Genomic DNA, 17,778 nt, shown 5'->3' with positions numbered 1-17,778 from the left:
TTCATATCGTCATACCGTCATATCGTCGGTCGAGTTTGTTAGACTCACAAAGTCGGGTCTGGTCACGGTATTAATGGGCATCATGTCCTCACAAAACTCTGAGAAATGGACTGCTGTGATGGTCAGGTTACTTTCTTGCTCTTTTGCCACTCTAGATTGACTGGCCTTAAATTGCTCGTGCAGCTCTTTTTGGTGGTGCAGCAGGTGGTGATGGAGATTGGTGGTGTTACCTCTAGATGTTGCTACAATCACTCTGCAGGTCCTGCACAGTACCTAAGTCTGTAAATCGTCTTCTAACTTGAATCCAAAGTATTGCTAAATCGCTGAGGTGCTATTTCTCTTTGCCACAAGTGTTTCCTCTGCATTTTCACGGCTCCGCTCTCCGGCCTCCGCCATTCTCTTTACTCCTCTGGCTACCTATGGGTGTCATCTGATTGGCCAAATGTCAGCATGTAAAAGCATGGCACATGTAAACAAAACTTCGTTTTAGACCAGCTTTTGCGATGTGCTCATCACGCATGTTCACATCACGATGACGATAAAAATACAATTAATCGTGCAGGCCTAGTCCCTTTAGAACAGGGGTGTCAAATGTATGGCCCGCGGGCCAGATCAGGCCCGCAAACAGGTTTAATCCGGCCCGCGAGATGATTTTGTAAAGTATAAAAATGAGCTGCAATTTTTCAATAAAAGAAACTGCTGTTCCAATTGCATCCACTGCATGGTGCAATAGCAATTGTGTTAAGCAAGGAAACTGTTTATAGTATAAAGAGTGTTCCCAGAAAAATAGTCATCCTCCTATTTATTCATGGAAGTGAATGGGAAAGCTGTATATTTGGTGTGTTCACAGCATGTTGCAGTGCTGAAAGAATATAACCTTCGTCGCCACTATGTGAGTCTTCATGCGGACAAATGTGACAACTTTCAAGGACAGCGGAGAAGAGAGAAGGTGAATGAACTTTTGGCGGGTCTGAAGAAACAGCAGTCTGTGTTTACTCACAGCCAAGACATCAGTGATGCTGCAGTGAAATCTAGCTACCTCATTGCTAATGAAATCGCAGTGGCTTCAAAACCATTTAGTGAGGGTGAATTTGTAAAAACATGCATGATGAAGGCAGTGGAGATTGTGTGCCCTGAAAAGCACCAGGCTTTTGCAAATATCAGCCTGACAAGAAACACAGTTGCAGACAGGATTTCTGATCTTTCAGTGGATTTGAACAGCCACTTGAAGCAAAAAGTAAAATAATTTATTGCGTTTTCAGTTGCAATTGATGAAAGCACGGACATTACAGATGTTGCACAACTGGCCATTATCATTCGCGGAGTTGATGAAGCATTGACCGTTACCGAGGAGTTCGTGGAGTTGGTGCCGATAACGACAGCAGCTGATATTTTCACCACACTCGTCGGCGCGCTGGACAGGGTCGGAGTGGACTGGTTCTGCGCTGTCAGCCTGGCTACAGATGGTGTGCCTTCAATGATTCGGAAAAAAAGCAGGCTTTGTGACAAAGTGCAGAGAGAAAGTGCAATCTGCAAATGGAGGACGTGATTTTTGGACTTCTCACTGTATTTTGTACCAGGAGGCTTTGTGTTGCAAGTCATTAAAGATGGATAACTTCATGAAGGTGGTCATCCAAACTTAATTTCATTGGATCCAGAGGCCTGAATCACCGTCAGTTTGACAGCCTTCTCAGAGAGAAAGACCACATCTATGGCCTGCCATACCACACTGAGGTAAGATGGTTAAGCCGAGGTGCTGTGCTGAGGCATTTCTTTGATTTACGAGAAGAAATCGAATAGTTCATGGAAGAAAAGGGCAAACTAGTGTTTCATTCCGCAGAATGGATGCAGGACTTTGCATTTATGGTGGATGTTACAGAGCACCTGAATAACTTGAACAAACAGCTGCAATTGTCACGCAGTATCATGACAGCATACGTTCTTTCAAGTTGAAGCTGTCATTGTTGAAGACGCAACTCGCCGGTGGTGATGCAGCTCACTTCCCCTGTCTGGAAAATGCGTGTGCGACCCAACATGTGGCAGACATGAGGCGGTTCAAAGATAAAATAACGGGAATGTTACAGGAGTTTGAGCAACGCTTTCAGAATTTTGGTGAACTGGAGAAAGACTTCAAAGTTTTTTGCTCGCCATTCACCGTGAATCCCTCTGATCTGCCCGTCAGCATCCAATCTGAAATAATAGACTTGCAGTGTGACTCGGATTTGAAGGGAAAATTTGCCGCAGCTGGCTTGGACACATTTTATCAGAATCTCTTGTCAGGTTACCCCAACTTGACAGCCCTTGCTGCAAAACTGTTGTGCATGTTTGGAACCACATATATTTGTGAGCAACTTTTTTCTGTAATGAGCATAAATAAAACAAAGCTGCGCTCAAGGCTCACGCACAAGCACTTGAATCACATCCTGCAGTTGGCTGCCACTCAGGATGTGACGCCTGATATTGATGCGCTGGTGAAAGCTAAAAGATGCCAGGTATCAGGAGTCAAATAAACTACGCAACCCCACTTAACCCTTTTAAACCTGCCATAGAACCAAATCCGCCAGAACATATTTTACATTTTTACCTGCTGTGGTGCCACATATTTTTCTAAATACAGAGATGTCTTAGAGGTATACCTCAAAATTAGAAATATAAAAAAGTTGCACAAAATAATTTTAAACCACAATAAATTTGAGTGTATTCATTGGCTAGTTTTTGAGATACACTCAAATTTATAAACTAAGACAAAAACAAAACGAACACCCGCTATCTGGATTATACTAGTTTTATTGTGTGCGCTGTTTATGGATTTTTTGCGACTTTTTACTGGTTTTCTGCACACCCACTCGTGGAAGAGAACAGCTCTCTGAGACATGTTTAAAGTTTGATATGTAAGTGTTACTCCTCTGGTTTAATATGCAAAGAGAATTATTGCTCTATCTTATGTGGTTGCAGTTTTACCGGCATTTAAAAATTGATATGCAAAAGAGATCGCTGGCGCTCCCGTCGGTTTAACAGGGTTAAAGTGCTGCATGAGACACCCTGATATATTTCTGTGATCTGTGATATACTTCTGTAAATCACTGAGGCATTGTGTGTTCTTTTTCTTTAGAATTTTCAAATAAACTTGAGGTATTTTATGATTAATAGTGATGTTGTGCTTGTACTATTTTGGACACACTGTCCTCAGGCTCCAGCTTTATCTTTTATGTTGATCGTATTAAAACAAGGAAAAGTCAAGTCAAAGTCAAAGTCAAAGTCAACTTTATTGTCAAAACCATATGTACAGGTCATACACAGGTTTTGAAATTGCAGTGCTCCCTAGGCCCGCAGTGTTACGGTAAAAAAAAATAAAATTAAAGACAGTATAAACATAAATAGACATAAGCAGTATAAACAGTATAAACATATCTCAGTTGAGAAGAGAGTTGTATATAATACAAAAAACAGTGACACAAAAGAATTTGTGTGTAATTTTTAGCTCAAATTATGTAATTTAAGCAGTAACAGGGTTATATTGCAGCAGCTGAATGTAAGTGTCGGTGCAAGTTTGTTTTCAGCCCAGTGGTGTGTGTGTGTGTGTGTGTGGGAATGAGTCCATATTTCCGGGGGGGTTCAGAGGGGGGATGTGGGTGAGGGTCTAGGGTTCATGTGTGCGGGGGTCCTCAGGGACGGGGGAGGGGGAGGGACGGCAAGGCAGGGAGAGAGTTCAGCATCCTGACAGCTTGGTGGACAAAACTGTCTCTCAGTCTGCTGGTTCTGGCCCGGAGACTCTTCAGTCTCCTTCCGGATGGCAGCAGACTGAAGAAGCTGTTGGACGGGTGGGTGGGATCACCTGCAATGCAGAGGGCTTTGCGGGTGAGACGAGTGTGGTAGATGTCCTGAAGGGAGGGGAGAGAGACACCCATGACCTTCTCAGCTGCTCTCACTACGCGATGTAGCTTCTTCCGGCAGGACACGGTGCAGGTGCCATACCACACAGTGATGCAGCTGGTCAGGATGCTCTCTATGGTGCCCCTGTAGAAACCGCACATGATGGGGGCTGGGGCTCTGGCTCTCCTCAGTTTACGGAGGAAGTAGAGTCGCTGTTGGGCTTTGCTGGTCAGTGATGCAGTGTTTTTTGACCAGGAGAGGTCTTCTGAGATGTGCACACCCAGGAACTTGGTGCTGCTCACTCTCTCCACAACAGCACCGTGGATGGTTAGTGGGGTGTGCTGGGCGTGCGCTCTCCTGAAGTCTATGACAATCTCCTTTGTCTTCTCCACGTTCAGGGAGAGGTTGTTGACACTGCACCACTCGGCCAGGCGGCTCACCTCACTCCTGTAGTATGTCTCATCGTCGTTGTTGATGTGACCTACCACAGTTGTGTTATCTGCAAACTTGATGAAGAGGTTGGAGCTGTGTGATGGTGTGCAGTCATGGGTCAGCAGGGTGAAGAGGAGGGGGCTCAGCACGCATCCTTGGGGGGCCCCCGTGTTGAGTGTGATGGTGCTAGAAATGTTGCTGCCGACCCGTACTGCCTGTGGTCTTCCTGTCAGGAAGTCCAGCAGCCAGTTGCACATTGAGGTGTTGATCCCCAGTTGGTCCAGTTTATGAATAAGTTGCTGAGGGATGATTGTGTTGAATGCTGAACTGAAGTCTATAAACAGCATTCTGACATATGAGTTTTTAGTGTCCAGGTGTGTGAGGGCTGAGTGGAGGGCTGTTGAAATTGCATCATCGGTCGAGCGTTTGGACCGATATGCAAACTGAAAAGGGTCCAGGGTGGGGGGGAGAGATGACTTAATGTGATGCATGACTAACCGTTCAAAGCACTTCATTAGGATGGGGGTGAGTGCAACAGGACGGTAGTCATTGAAGCAGGAGGGACATGGCTTCTTTGGCACGGGAATGATGGTGGAGGCTTTGAGGCACGTGGGGACAACAGCCTGGCTCAGCGATGTGTTAAAAATGTCTGTGAAGACATCTGTGAGTTCCGCAGCACAGTCTCTCAATACTCGACCAGGGATGTTGTCAGGACCCGGGGCTTTGCGTGCGTTGACCCTACTGAGGGATCTCCTCACGCTGACCAGGGATAGAGTCAACACCTGGTCGCCAGGAGGGGGTGGTGCTTTCTGTGCAGGGATGCTGTTGTGTGCCTCAAAGCGAGCGAAGAATTCGTTCAGCTCATTCGGCAGAGAGGTGGAGCTGTCGGCTGTCTGCGGTGTGGGCTTGTAGTCCGTGATGGACTGTATCCCCTGCCACAGACTCCGGGTGTCTCTGCTGTCCCTGAAGCGCTGCGCGATCTTCCTGGAATACTGCCTCTTTGCTTCTCTGATGCCACGTGACAGGTTTGCCCTTGCTGTCCTTAGGCCCACGTTGTCCCCAGCTCTGAAGGCAGCATTCCTCACCCTCAGGAGCCTGTAGACCTCCCCCGTGAGCCATGGCTTCTGATTGGCCCGAACAGTGATGGTCTTGGTGTCTGTGACATCATCAATGCACTTGGAGATGTAGGCAGTGACGGTCTCTGTGTATTCCTGTAGGTCAGTGGAGTTGTTGTAGGTGGCAGCCTGTTTGAAAATCTCCCAGTCTGTGGTGGAGAAGCAGTCTTGCAGTGCCTCTGAGGACCCTTCTGGCCATACACGTATCTGCCTGCGAACTGGTCTGGTGACTTTGACCAGCGGTCTGTATGCAGGCATCAGCATAACAGTGATGTGGTCAGAGGCACCGAGGTGGGGGAGGGGGAGTGCTTTGTAGTCTCCTCTCTGGGTGGTGAAAACATTGTCCAAAGTATTGCTTCCCCGAGTGGGAAAATTAATGTGGCTGTGAAGTTTGGGAAGCACAGACTTGGGGTCTGCATGATTGAAATCGCCCGCCAGAACAAGAAAAGCATCCGGTTGGGCTGTCTGCTGCTCACTGACCTGCTGGTACAGTTCGTTCAGTGCCTCACTCCTGTTGTTGTTGTTGGAGCTGGGAGGGATGTAAACAGCAACAAGCAATATGGCTGTGAATTCCCTCGGAAGATAGAACGGTCTGCATTTGATGATGACGATCTCCAGCAGTGGTGAACAGTGTTTGCTGATCACAACGGCGTCGCGACACCAGGCGTCATTGATGTAAACACAGAGTCCCCCGCCGCGAGTCTTTCAAGGATCAAGGATCAAGGATCAAGGAACTTTATTGTCATACCAGGACATTTACATGTTATGGTACGAAATTAGTACTCAGGTCCCAGTTTAAGCCATTCAGAGCCGTGAACAAAATGAAGTATAAACATAAGGGCAGTAGTATAAACATTAGAGTATAAACATTAGAGTAGAAAAATAAAATAAATATAACATTAGAGAAATTAAAATAAACATTAGAGTAGAAATATATAAACATTGTGAAATTAAACAATTAGCAATTAAATAGAGTAAAAAAAATAAGATAAGATAAGGTAAGCCGAAGTTAGCACGTGCATAAACACTCATGTGCAAGTGGAAGGTAGTGGTAGTGCAGAGGTCGCCATGTATTGCACCTAGGGAACAGATAAAGTGTTGTAGTGCAGGACTGTCAGTGTGTGGTGAGGGGGGGAAGGGGGGGGGGGGGGGGGTCTACAGGGCAGGGCTAGAGTTCAGCAGTCTTACAGCTTCAGGGAAGAAGCTGTTCCTGAGCCTGGTGGTCCTGCTCCGGATGCTCCTCAGCCGCCTGCCTGAGGGGAGGGGTTGGAAGAGACTGTGTGCGGGATGGGTGGAGTCCTTCATGATGCGGAGGGCCCTCCCTCTGCATCGTGCTGTGTAGAGGTCTGAGGTGGTGGGCAGGCTGTTCCCCACAGTCCTCTGTGCAGCCTTTACCACCCTCTGCAGAGCCTTCCTCTCAGCAGCAGTGCAGCTGCCATGCCACACAGTGATACAGGTGCAGAGGACACTCTCCACCACACAGTGGTAGAAGCTCCTCAGGATTGAGCCTCCAAGTCCAGCTCGCCGCAGCTTCCTGAGGAGGTAGAGGCGCTGGTGGGCCTTTCTAACCAGATGAGATGTGTTGGTGTTCCAGGTGAGGTCCTCGGTGATGTGTACACCCAGGTACCTGAAGCTGGAGACCACCTCCACAGCTGCTCCTCCGATGTGCAGGGGGGGGAGAGGGCGCCTGTCTCTTCTGAAATCCACCACCATCTCCTTGGTCTTTTTCACATTGATGCAGAGGTTGTTGTTTCTGCACCACTGCTCCAGATGTTCCACCTCCTCTCTGTACTCTGACTCATCGTTGTCAGTGATGCGTCCCACTACTGCTGTGTCGTCCGCGAACTTCACTATATGACAGCTGGGGTGTCTCGCCGAGCAGTCATATGTCAGCAGGGTGAACAGGAGGGGGCTCAGCACACAGCCCTGCGGCGAGCCAGTGCTGAGGGTGATGGAGGAGGAGATGGTGTTGTGGATTCTGACAGTCTGTGTTCTGCTGGTCAGAAAGTCCAGGACCCAGTTCCCCAGTGTGGGACTCAGACCGAGGAGGGAGAGCTTCCTCCTTCGACGAGAGCTCTGTCTGCCCGATAGCATGTTAGCCGATCCAGATGAATGGCGCTGTCGGGAATGCTGTTGTTGAGCCATGCTTCCACAAACACAAAGACACAGCATTCCCTCACAGACTTCATAGTGGACCGGAGTAGACGTACGTGATCCAGCTTGTTGTCCAGCGAGCGTACATTGGACAGTACGATGGTGGGGATGGCAGGCTTGTTTGGGTTAGCCGCTAGCCTATCCCGGATTCCACCGCGCTTACCCCTCTTCTGTTTTCTCTCGCACCGCCTGTGACGCCTCCACTGTGGGCGAGATCTGGGAGTTGGGGTCGGTGACGGTGAATTCCTCCGGAGCAGGCCGCAGTCCCGCAGTATGTCCCGTAGCTCACTCAGGTGTGGATTGGTTGTGGGATTATTTCTGCTGATGCTGAGCAGTAAATCCCGACTGTATGTGCGCCTTGGTGGAGATGGACATAACGAAGACGCAGACGAACAAAAACACGATCTTCGACACGACAAAAAACATGAAAACACTGTCTCGTTGGGACGGAGAGCAGCCGCTGCGTGTGTCCGCGCCGCCATCTTGATTTGATTCTTCAAACAATCTGAAGTTGTTGTTTTTATATATACCATGATTTTACCGGTCCGGCCCACTTGGGAATAGATTTTCCTCCATGTGGCCCCTGAGCTAAAATGAGTTTGACACCCCTGCTTTAGAGGAAAATACCTTTCTAATAATCTGAGGTCGGTCTGTTTTGTTAGGGAATGTGTAGTTGAAGTACTTTATGGCCTGATTTAGCATATCTAGAGTGAAAAGGTCTGTAGGACACAATGACAACTCAATTGGAACAATGCCTTCTAGGATGGAATGCCTTCCAGGATGGAAGGCATTGTGCAGTGGCGGAGCCAGACAATTTTCATAGGGGTGGCCAGACTGAGACCATTGCTTACACAGGGGTGGCTGATTTAATGGTGTTTCTTAGTCACTCACTCACTTATACAGGCAGTGACTGCCATGTAGTAACTGTGACTCTGACTACCACATCATGAGGATCCACATAATAAGCTTTTTAATGTATTCCTAAACCAATTAAAAAAACTGAAACAGTTGTGAAAGTAGAGTCTTTTTAATTGGTGATTTAGCTCACACATATTTCTTGCTTTGATTCTCCAAGTATACACAGTGTACAAATTACTGAACAGAATCATGAAACACAATAAAACAAATTTACAGAAGCCGTATTCTTCTGTTGCTGTGACTTAAAGCAAACCGATTTACAAATTCGTCCATGTCAAGGGAAGCAGCACATTTGGACTCCACACTCAAAACACCCAGGTTACTCAACCTTTCATCGTCCATGGTTGATCCCAGATAACCTTTAATCAGCTTCAGCACTGAAAAACTCCTTTCACAGGCGGCTGTACTCACAGGTATGGTAACTGCAACTTTACACAACCTGAAGACCTCATGAAACACCTCATTGTGGGGTTCAATGAATTTTGTTAGTTCAACTATGCTAGATGGTTTTTCTAGGCCTGCTTCGCCTTTCCTCTCTAGAACTCTTTTTAGCTGATGTAACTCATGTCTCAGGTCTTCAATGTTGCTTCCATAAATGGATGCAAAGGGTAACAGAGCTGCTTCATCACAAAATGTAGCATTTATCGGATTCAGTGCCTGAATGCCCCTCATCACTTCACAGTTTTGTTTAGAGAACCGTCTGTTGATCTCAGTGAGCATATGGTCAAGCACTGGATAAAATAACCCTGTGCGAAAACTGTCCTTCTTTTGCTCAGGACGCCAACCGAGCTGGCTCATGACAGTATGCCCTTCAAGCCTTTTGCTGAATATTTTCTGTCTTTTGGGTGCAGGATCAGTGTCAAGATTGCACTCTTCAGCTTTATGGATGACTTCTTTCCACATCTCTTCAAAGCGTGTTTCAGTCCTGCAGTCCTTAAGAGTTTGTACAAGAGCCTCAACTAAATCAACAGCTAAACCTAAATCCAGATTCGGAGACTGCAGGGCATCGGAAAGGCATCTTGCCTAACCAAAGAGCGTGGTCACTGTAACTAGAAGCCCTACAAACTGGAGGTTGATTTGGGCAAGCAGGCCCCTTGCATCAACTGACCTATCACCATTCTTTTCTTCCACTGTTTCCTCTAGGACACTAACAATTGCAGGCAGTCTCTCAAGAATGGTTTTTACAAGCCTTATGTTGACAGGCCCACCGTGTGTCACTTAATCTTTGCAACTCCCTTGGTGCCCCGTCATACATTTCTTTCTGCTTATTGAGCCATTTGGTGTGAACATATGACCCAGACATGTGTACAATCTTTGTACAACAGAAAAGAAGCACTCTACTTCAGGGACAGCTTTAACTGTGTCCACAAGAACTAGATTAAGGCAGTGGGCATTACGATGTATATAAAAAGCCTGCTTTGCCACTTCCTTAACACGAGCCTGAACTCCAGAGTTCTTGCCGCTCTTGACAGATGCTCCATCATAAGCTTGTCCAACCAAATTGTCCCTATATTCCAGCCCATATTTTTCAAGGGTGTGTATTATATTCTCTGCCAACCCTGCAGCATTAAGGTGCTCTGCAGCTTCAAAGTGCAAAAAGCTCTCTTTCACAGCTCCCCTGTAGTAATACCTAAGAACAAGAGAAATTTGTTCTTTCTTTTTTACATCTTTGGTTTCATCTGCCATAAGGGCAAAGACTTGACTTTCTTTGACCTCACTGATAATGGTGGAGCGCACCATTTCTGCTAATGTGTCCAGCATTTCATTTTGGATTTGGTGGCTTGTGTATTTGGCATTACCGGTTTTCAATTTCTTTTTCACAACTGCGTCATGATTACCAAGAACCTCTAATATATCAAGGAAGTTTCCTTTGTTGTCAGAATCCACTGTCTCTCTAGGACTCCTTTGTGCTATGTTTTGTGTTGCAGTTAACAGCAAAACTTCAGCTACACTTTTAATATAGGCACGGTTTTCCTGTATCTGTTTTGAGTGCTCTTGTGACAATTTAGTCATCACAGATGCCTTGTCTTTTTGTTCTCTCTCAAAATTTTTCCAGGCTAACATAGCATTCATGTGTGCTTCAAACTTAGCATGGGATGCAAAGCCTCCATCCTTGAACATAGCCTTTTTCCAGTTTTTATAGCCTCTATCAGAAGTGAAAACAAACAGTGTTTGGAAGGCCAAAGTGCCTGCAGGCATAACAATAAACAGCATCCTTGCTCTGTGAATATTCAATCCATGTATGAATGGAATACCACGAGGCCTGGAAATGTCTCTGTCTGTCTCCCATGGCAGTTCTTGGAAAGGCAGCAACCTGTGGCTGGACTGGAGCTTCACCTCGAGACCTGGAGATGTCTAACAGAAGAAAATATGAAATTTCAGTTATACTACATCTGTTTGTCATTTATGAGTATATTAATGTAAATCACAAACCTGGTGGTCCACTCTGGTCTGGGAGTTTTACAGAAAGCCCAGCTGCACTGCTGTGCCCTTGATCGGCATCAAGTCTTTCACCTGTCAATTGAGATAAAGTTAAAATGATGACACTAATATGTCTTGAAATCACATCTAAACCACATTTTTGAAATTCGGTTCCTCAAAAGTTATCATTTAATGCAAACAGATACAGTAACAATTTGAGGATTGTGTTTGGCATACTGTAACCTACCTTGACATCCACTTTGCAGAGCACACTATAGGGGACCTACCTGCTGTCCTTCTTTGTCTGGCTCTGTCTCATCACTCTCATCCTGCATCTCCCTCTCCACGCTACTTTCCCTCCTTTCACTACTGGACTTATTACTAATGAAGTAGGAAGTAATTTTCCTCTTCATTTTGCCTATCAGGTGCAAACCCAAAATATAGCAACCTCAATATTATGAGCAAGCATTTCAAAGATATTCCATTGCAAAACTTTATCATTTGGCTGCCAACTCATTAGTACGGATTATGAGACTCAGCACCGGAGCCCCCGAACATGCTCGTGTGAATGCACGGAAAACAAATTTGAATTTTCAGTCAAGAACAAGACACAGACTGACCAAAACTATTAAGCCGAATTAGCACTGAAAGTTGACTTTACTTTTAATAGCCGTCAACAAATTATAGAGGCGTTGTAGAGTACAATTCTGGGGCTTATTAAAACTTTTTTTTTAGCAGTGACACGGTGAAACTGGTTCGACTTTCATACTGTTAACAGCCTAAATTAGCAAACTTTGCCATACCTGTTTCAACCCCAGCACCTAAATTAAGACAATAAACATTTCAAACAAAGTAAATCAAAATTACCTCCGACTTCTGGCAACGGGGAAAAGTCCGCTCTTCTTCACTGGTAATGCAAGTTACTTCTTCTCCTGCAATTGCGTTGGTGGTTGACACTCAGGTTGTGTAGTGTATTACTGCCACCATCTGTTCTGGTGGAGAACTACTCGTTAGAGGTGCACTGTTGAATTGCGTCCCTGTGGGGACACCGACGTACAGAGATGGTGCCGCCAAAAAAGTTGCGGCAAATCGGTGGTGGGAGGGTGGCCGGGGGGGTGGCCGAAGATCAATCTATGGTGCCGTGGCCACCATTGGCCACCCCCTGGCCCTTGATGTCATGTAAGATGTCAGGAGGGTAACCGGTGACTGCCCAGATAGCAGAAGATTCCAGGGCAGATCCGCACTCAAGTCAGCACCTCCGCTGGACAGCGCGCTGTCAACCACCGGACCTATTGCGGATCCCAAGTGGATCCGGGCAGCGAGTGCGCCTTTCAGAGTCAGACGTTACGGCAGAGGTCTTCAACCTGTTCCACAAAGGGCCATGTGGCTGCAGGTTTTTGTTCCAACCAATCAAGAGCACACAATTTGACCAATCAACTGTCTGAAGACTGAGATCAGTTGATTAAATGAGTCAAGTCTGGTGTGCTGCTGGTGACCAGTGGGGGCCACAACACAAAGCACGCCATTTGGAACATCCTTGCAAAGATATTCCAAGAAGCCAAAAAGCCTTTCAGCAAAATGTCTCCTAAAACACTGCTCCTGTTAACCAGCATATTGAGAGGTGTTTCTCATCTAGCTATTGTTAAAAATATAGGTTTGTCTGTTTTTGTTTTGATGACATATGCGCTGAGAAAAAATACAGTCTCCCGTGCTGCCACGGATGAGGAAACTTTTAAACATGCCATCTGCTGGTTCAACCTGGCAGCAGACGGGGAGTGCAAGGAAGTGACCCACTGTTACCGCTCCCCAAGAATAGATTCATGTTTTGTGCGTGTTTTTGTTTGTTTTGTTGTTCTTTAGCATTTTGATATGAACGAATAGAATATTCAGTTAATAAAAATACAATAATCCTTTATGGTTGCTTTTTATTTTCCCAGTATTGCTCACATGATTTATTCAGTGCATTTATAACTTTTATATAGTTAGAATTTGATGGATACAGAGTGGATAAAAATTACTTAGTGATTTTACAGGAAACTGCATTTATGTTTCACAATTGATGTATCTCTTACACCTGTAACACTAGTGTTTTATTGTTGCTATTATGTACAAAAAGCTACATTATTATAGATAGATACAGATACATTTATCAGATATGTCAGTTGCTAGTTTTTATAAGGATCTGGCCCAAAGGAGTACCATCATGAACCAGGTCCAAAACAAATCCGGGGCGGAGGAGCGCACCTTAATAAGTGGGTCCAAAACAGATGCAGGAAAGAGGAGTGCCTTAATAAGCGGGTCAAAAACGGATCCAGGGAGTCATTTTGCTATCAGGGTGCATGAAAGTGATTCTCAGTTAAAGGACATGCCCTTTTCACACCATAAGTCTGCCTCAATCCTGGGTCCTCTTTGACCTCCTGCACCTGCCGATCATGCAAGTCTCTCTCTGAGCTGAAAGAATCCAGAACGTACCTTTGTGTGTTTTCCTCCCATTTTGATTGACCTCCCCAGCCTGATTAGGTTCACCTGTTAAACTGTTCACTGACTTCCCCTTACTCTTTGTTATGTCATCTGTTTTTGTTCCTCATAATGTCCCTTTTTGTTCCTAGTGAGATGACGCCTGCTGCCTGTTCCAAAAAAGCTGTTAAGTGGCAACAAAACAGCTGTAAGCAGTAACAAATAGGCAGAGCATGGGGCTGAAAGTTCTAAAAATCTAAATTTCTAGACTTTTCACATCCCAAACTTCAATAATTCAAAATAAATCATCTATACGCTGATTTTTTCAGCATATCTAGTGAACAAAAATTTTCCTCACTCAATTCAGAATACATCATGCTATAATATTTCAAAATGTGCAAAACTGATTAACATCTATATATCCACAAGTTTGAATTCCAATGTTACAAAAACTGACACAGACATTCACACTGATACATTGATATCATGTGTTTCAAACAGCGTTCAGGTCAAACACTGAGTCCACAGTGTTATCACCATAATGCTGTAATTTCTACTGTATAAACAACAATTTCTTTTTGGCTCAGTGTTGGATTCAAAGTCACCAAACAATTTGAGGATTCTCCTGAAATCAGCTAAATGCCGTGTGATTTTTGTCAGAATTTTCACACAAACATTTTGACACTTTTTTAAAGTCTAGCGATCAACGTTCCACACTCCAAGCCGACAGGGAGCGGTAATGCACTTGAAAGCTAGTTTGCTAACCGCCAACCAACCCAAGCGAAGAGGAGGAAGAAGGCGAAGAACACGAAGATGATGATTGGGTGATACGCAACGTCTCATGCGACGTAACTATGCACTCATACGTTACGCTTTGCGTGTTCAGTCTAGGCACACAAGGTCGTCGCAGCTAGCCGAAAACATGATTTCCCTTGCTGCTCGGTCAGGGGCTTTTTCTCCTTACATGCAAGCTACTGCCTTTGCAGTCGCCGGACCCCTGAAGGCTCTGGTACCCGGGGTCGTCGTGAAAGGAGAGAAGATCTTGTTGAACCCGAAGAAACAGTTCCTCTGCCGCGAGTCGCTTAACGGTCAAAGCCCAAAGACGGGGCCTGCAGTGACGGTTAGCATTAACGGTGAGTGTGTCGTTGACTGACAGCGTTAGTATTAGCTTAACAGGCTAAGTCACCTTTGTGTTATTGCAATATCTGCACTGAAAGTCAGTTACAAAGACCTGGGTCCGGCCCAGAAGTCTCCAGGTACTGAGCTGGCCTGCTGTTAGCATGGATGGCTAAGGAGCGGCCTACCACAGAGGTCAGCGTAACGTGTGGTTACGTTACTCTAATCATCTGATCCCGCGAGTATGTTTGAGTTTTCGTGGGTCTGAACATGAGCTACGCATTGTCGCCCATCAGTATGTGCCCCGGTATCCACATATGACCTGCTTAGCAACTGTGCTCCCGCAGTACGCAGACCAGCACAGCTAGCTCGTCTGTCGAAACCCACGCGAATGGAAGAGAAAACCTTAGAGGAAACAGATCAGAGCATCAGTTTCATAAGGACAACCTGAAATGGGTAGAATATGTATGTGTTTATGTCCTTTAATAATGATGGATTTGCGAATACTTACAGAAACATAATTTTCCTACAAACTACAAACACTCGATCCCTTTCCTTTGTGTAATCTGATAGAACTTAGATGCAGATTTTAGTCACTGTGAGTGTACACACTGACTGTGCTGTGGCTCAATCACGGCTAAGTCATGGTACCAGTTCAGTTTTAATATCCAGTTTTAATATTTAACATCACAAAGATGGATCTGTAAATGACAACAACTGTATGATGAGTTCATTTGCACTAAAACGCAATGAGGGTGATCACGGGAAGTATATTCACAAACATGAAACTGTCTGTACAATCAAATAGAGTTTCAGGCTTCAGCAATGTGAACTGCTCTAGTAAAAATAGACTGGGGTTGGTTAGTGGGCCCGATTTGATTCAGTTATGATTATTGATGTCTTGATACAATTACCAATCATTTTTTGATTATTGTTGATTTTCCATTTGACAGCAGTAACCCAAAATACACCATAAATGTATTGCACCATTTATTTATTTACCTCAAAGCACCTTCAGTATTGTGTAGTACAGTTGTAACTTGTAACTCAAATTATTTTTTTTAACTTTTGTTTTAGATGTAGTCTTCCGCCAGGGCTAGTTTTGTCACCTCATGGAGAGTACGTTGATTCAGTGGACGGGCTTCAGGCGGTTGCCTTTGCTCTTAAATCCTGTATGACAGCCAGTAACCGGAGGAGTCACTGCTGTGTATTACAATTTTTAAAAAATGCAAAAATAATCAATGTTTAGAAATTTAATAATGGACTCATAGGCGTCCATAATATAATCGGGATTAATCAATAATCGACTTTTTTCACCACCCCTAAAATAGACCCAGCAGCGGCTCATCTCTATCAGCCATAATGCAGCAGGGTCCTTTGTGTAGCATTTAGTGTTCATTCAAACTAATGACCCACTTGTTTTTGTCAGCAGGCTGTGCAGGAGTCAGATTTGCCCACACAGATGTCAGGATACCAGATTTCTCTGACTACAGGCGTCCAGAGGTTGTCGACCCCAGCAAGTCGTCCCAGGAGAGCAGTGAATCTAGAAGAGCCTTCTCCTATCTGGTCACTGGGGCCACAACCGTTGTGGGTGTCTACGCTGCCAAGACAGTGGTGACTCAGTTTGTTTCCTCCATGAGCGCCTCGGCTGACGTCCTGGCTCTCTCCAAGATCGAAATCAAGCTGAGTGACATCCCAGAAGGCAAGAACATGACCTTCAAATGGAGAGGCAAACCACTCTTCGTCCGTCACCGCACAGAGAAAGAGATCTCCACAGAAGCTGGCGTGAACATTGCAGAGCTGCGAGACCCTCAGCACGACAAGGACCGGGTCATCAACCCCAGATGGGTCATTGTCCTTGGGGTGTGCACACATCTGGGCTGCGTGCCCATCGCCAACGCCGGAGACTTCGGAGGTTACTACTGCCCCTGCCATGGCTCGCACTACGATGCCTCGGGCCGTATCAGAAAGGGTCCTGCTCCCCTCAACCTGGAGGTCCCCTACTATGAGTTTCCAGATGACGACACGGTGGTCGTGGGATAGATGACACTCATCAGACTGAGATCATATCAGCTTTTGCTTTGGCAGCAGCACCGCAGATGTGTGTGCTAAAGGAAAGGTTGAGGTTTATTAATACTGTGTACTGTGTTCATGTCTCATTGCTTCTTCCAGCTGCTGAAAAACAGAAAAACTGCAACATCCGACAGGTAATTACACTGATGAGCCTAACTGGACTAATGACCAGCATGGGCACCCTGACCAGTCTAAATCTACGCAGCGCTGTGTGCTGAGTCGTATTCCCTCTAGAACCAGCAGTTTGTGGTTTCTCCCTACTCAGTAGTGGTCCTTTCCCTGACTGCTGTAGGTTCTGAGCCTAGGACTAGAAGAACTAATGGTTCACTTAGCGTCTAATATATCTGAGATCTTAGTACACAGTGGTGTTCGGAGATAATTGGTGTCGCCTGTGAGCAGTCATAATGTTCTTCCATATCAGTGTATAACTCACATGTGATAACAATATCTTGCTTAGTGTCACAACTTTCCCACACGACAGCAGATCTACCAGTGTAGGAAGCCGTATTGTATTTAATGTCATGCAACCACTGTAATAACAGAAGCTGGAGCTCCTGTTTCCTTTTACCTCGGGTTTTAAGTTCATGAAACACAGTAATATAGAGTATGGGGTCTGAGCAGCTGCTTTCCTGAATATGACAGAAACAGGCAGAAACACACCATGTTGTCTACCATCTACCAGGAACAAATGTTGCATTCAGGTGTGGTTAATAAAGAATTCTATTTTATTTGACATACTGCACTCAGTGTTATGCCTTTCTTTGTTTAAAATAGTTACCTTGTGTAAACTGGTGAAAAACTAGTTCCTGCTTCAGTGACTGCCTGTTGACATGTGATGACTGCACACAGTGTGGGATCTGAGAGATGGAGATGAGAATGACCCCACAGTCTAAATCCGCAGGCCTGCATTGCACTGACAAGTCTGGATGAAACTAAAGTGGACACTTTAGTTTTGTCGTGGTTAATAATTCAGCCCTGGAGCTCAGTCTCAGTCTGCCAGCTAACAGGAACGAATTTAGTGACCATTTACAGCTGACTGGTTTACTGAGACAGCCTGTGGAAGTCCAGTGTTAATAAGAAAGCGTTAACATTAAAACACTGGGTCAGACGAAAATGATTTCACAACTCCATAATAATCCCCCAAAAACAGCGCAGCTTTGCTTTGTCCATTGGCAAAGCACAGGGGTGTAAGATGAAGTTACAAATATATTTGATAGTA

General features: G+C 45.3%; 1 protein-coding gene across 1 annotated transcript; it reads left to right on the top strand.

Moving 5' to 3' along the window:
• Positions 1-14,231: 14,231 nt before the first annotated feature.
• LOC121176644 (cytochrome b-c1 complex subunit Rieske, mitochondrial) lies at positions 14,232-17,301 on the top strand. The gene is made up of 2 exons (XM_041030707.1): positions 14,232-14,503; positions 15,919-17,301. Exons 1-2 carry the CDS (start codon positions 14,293-14,295, stop codon positions 16,527-16,529), a joined length of 822 nt encoding a protein of 273 aa, XP_040886641.1. The 5' UTR covers positions 14,232-14,292; the 3' UTR covers positions 16,530-17,301.
• The last annotated feature ends 477 nt before the right edge of the window (positions 17,302-17,778 follow it).

This window comes from Toxotes jaculatrix, chromosome 1, assembly GCF_017976425.1.
Source record: "Toxotes jaculatrix isolate fToxJac2 chromosome 1, fToxJac2.pri, whole genome shotgun sequence".
Lineage (NCBI taxonomy): Eukaryota > Metazoa > Chordata > Actinopteri > Toxotidae > Toxotes > Toxotes jaculatrix.
This window is presented reverse-complemented; position numbering and strand designations above follow the sequence as displayed.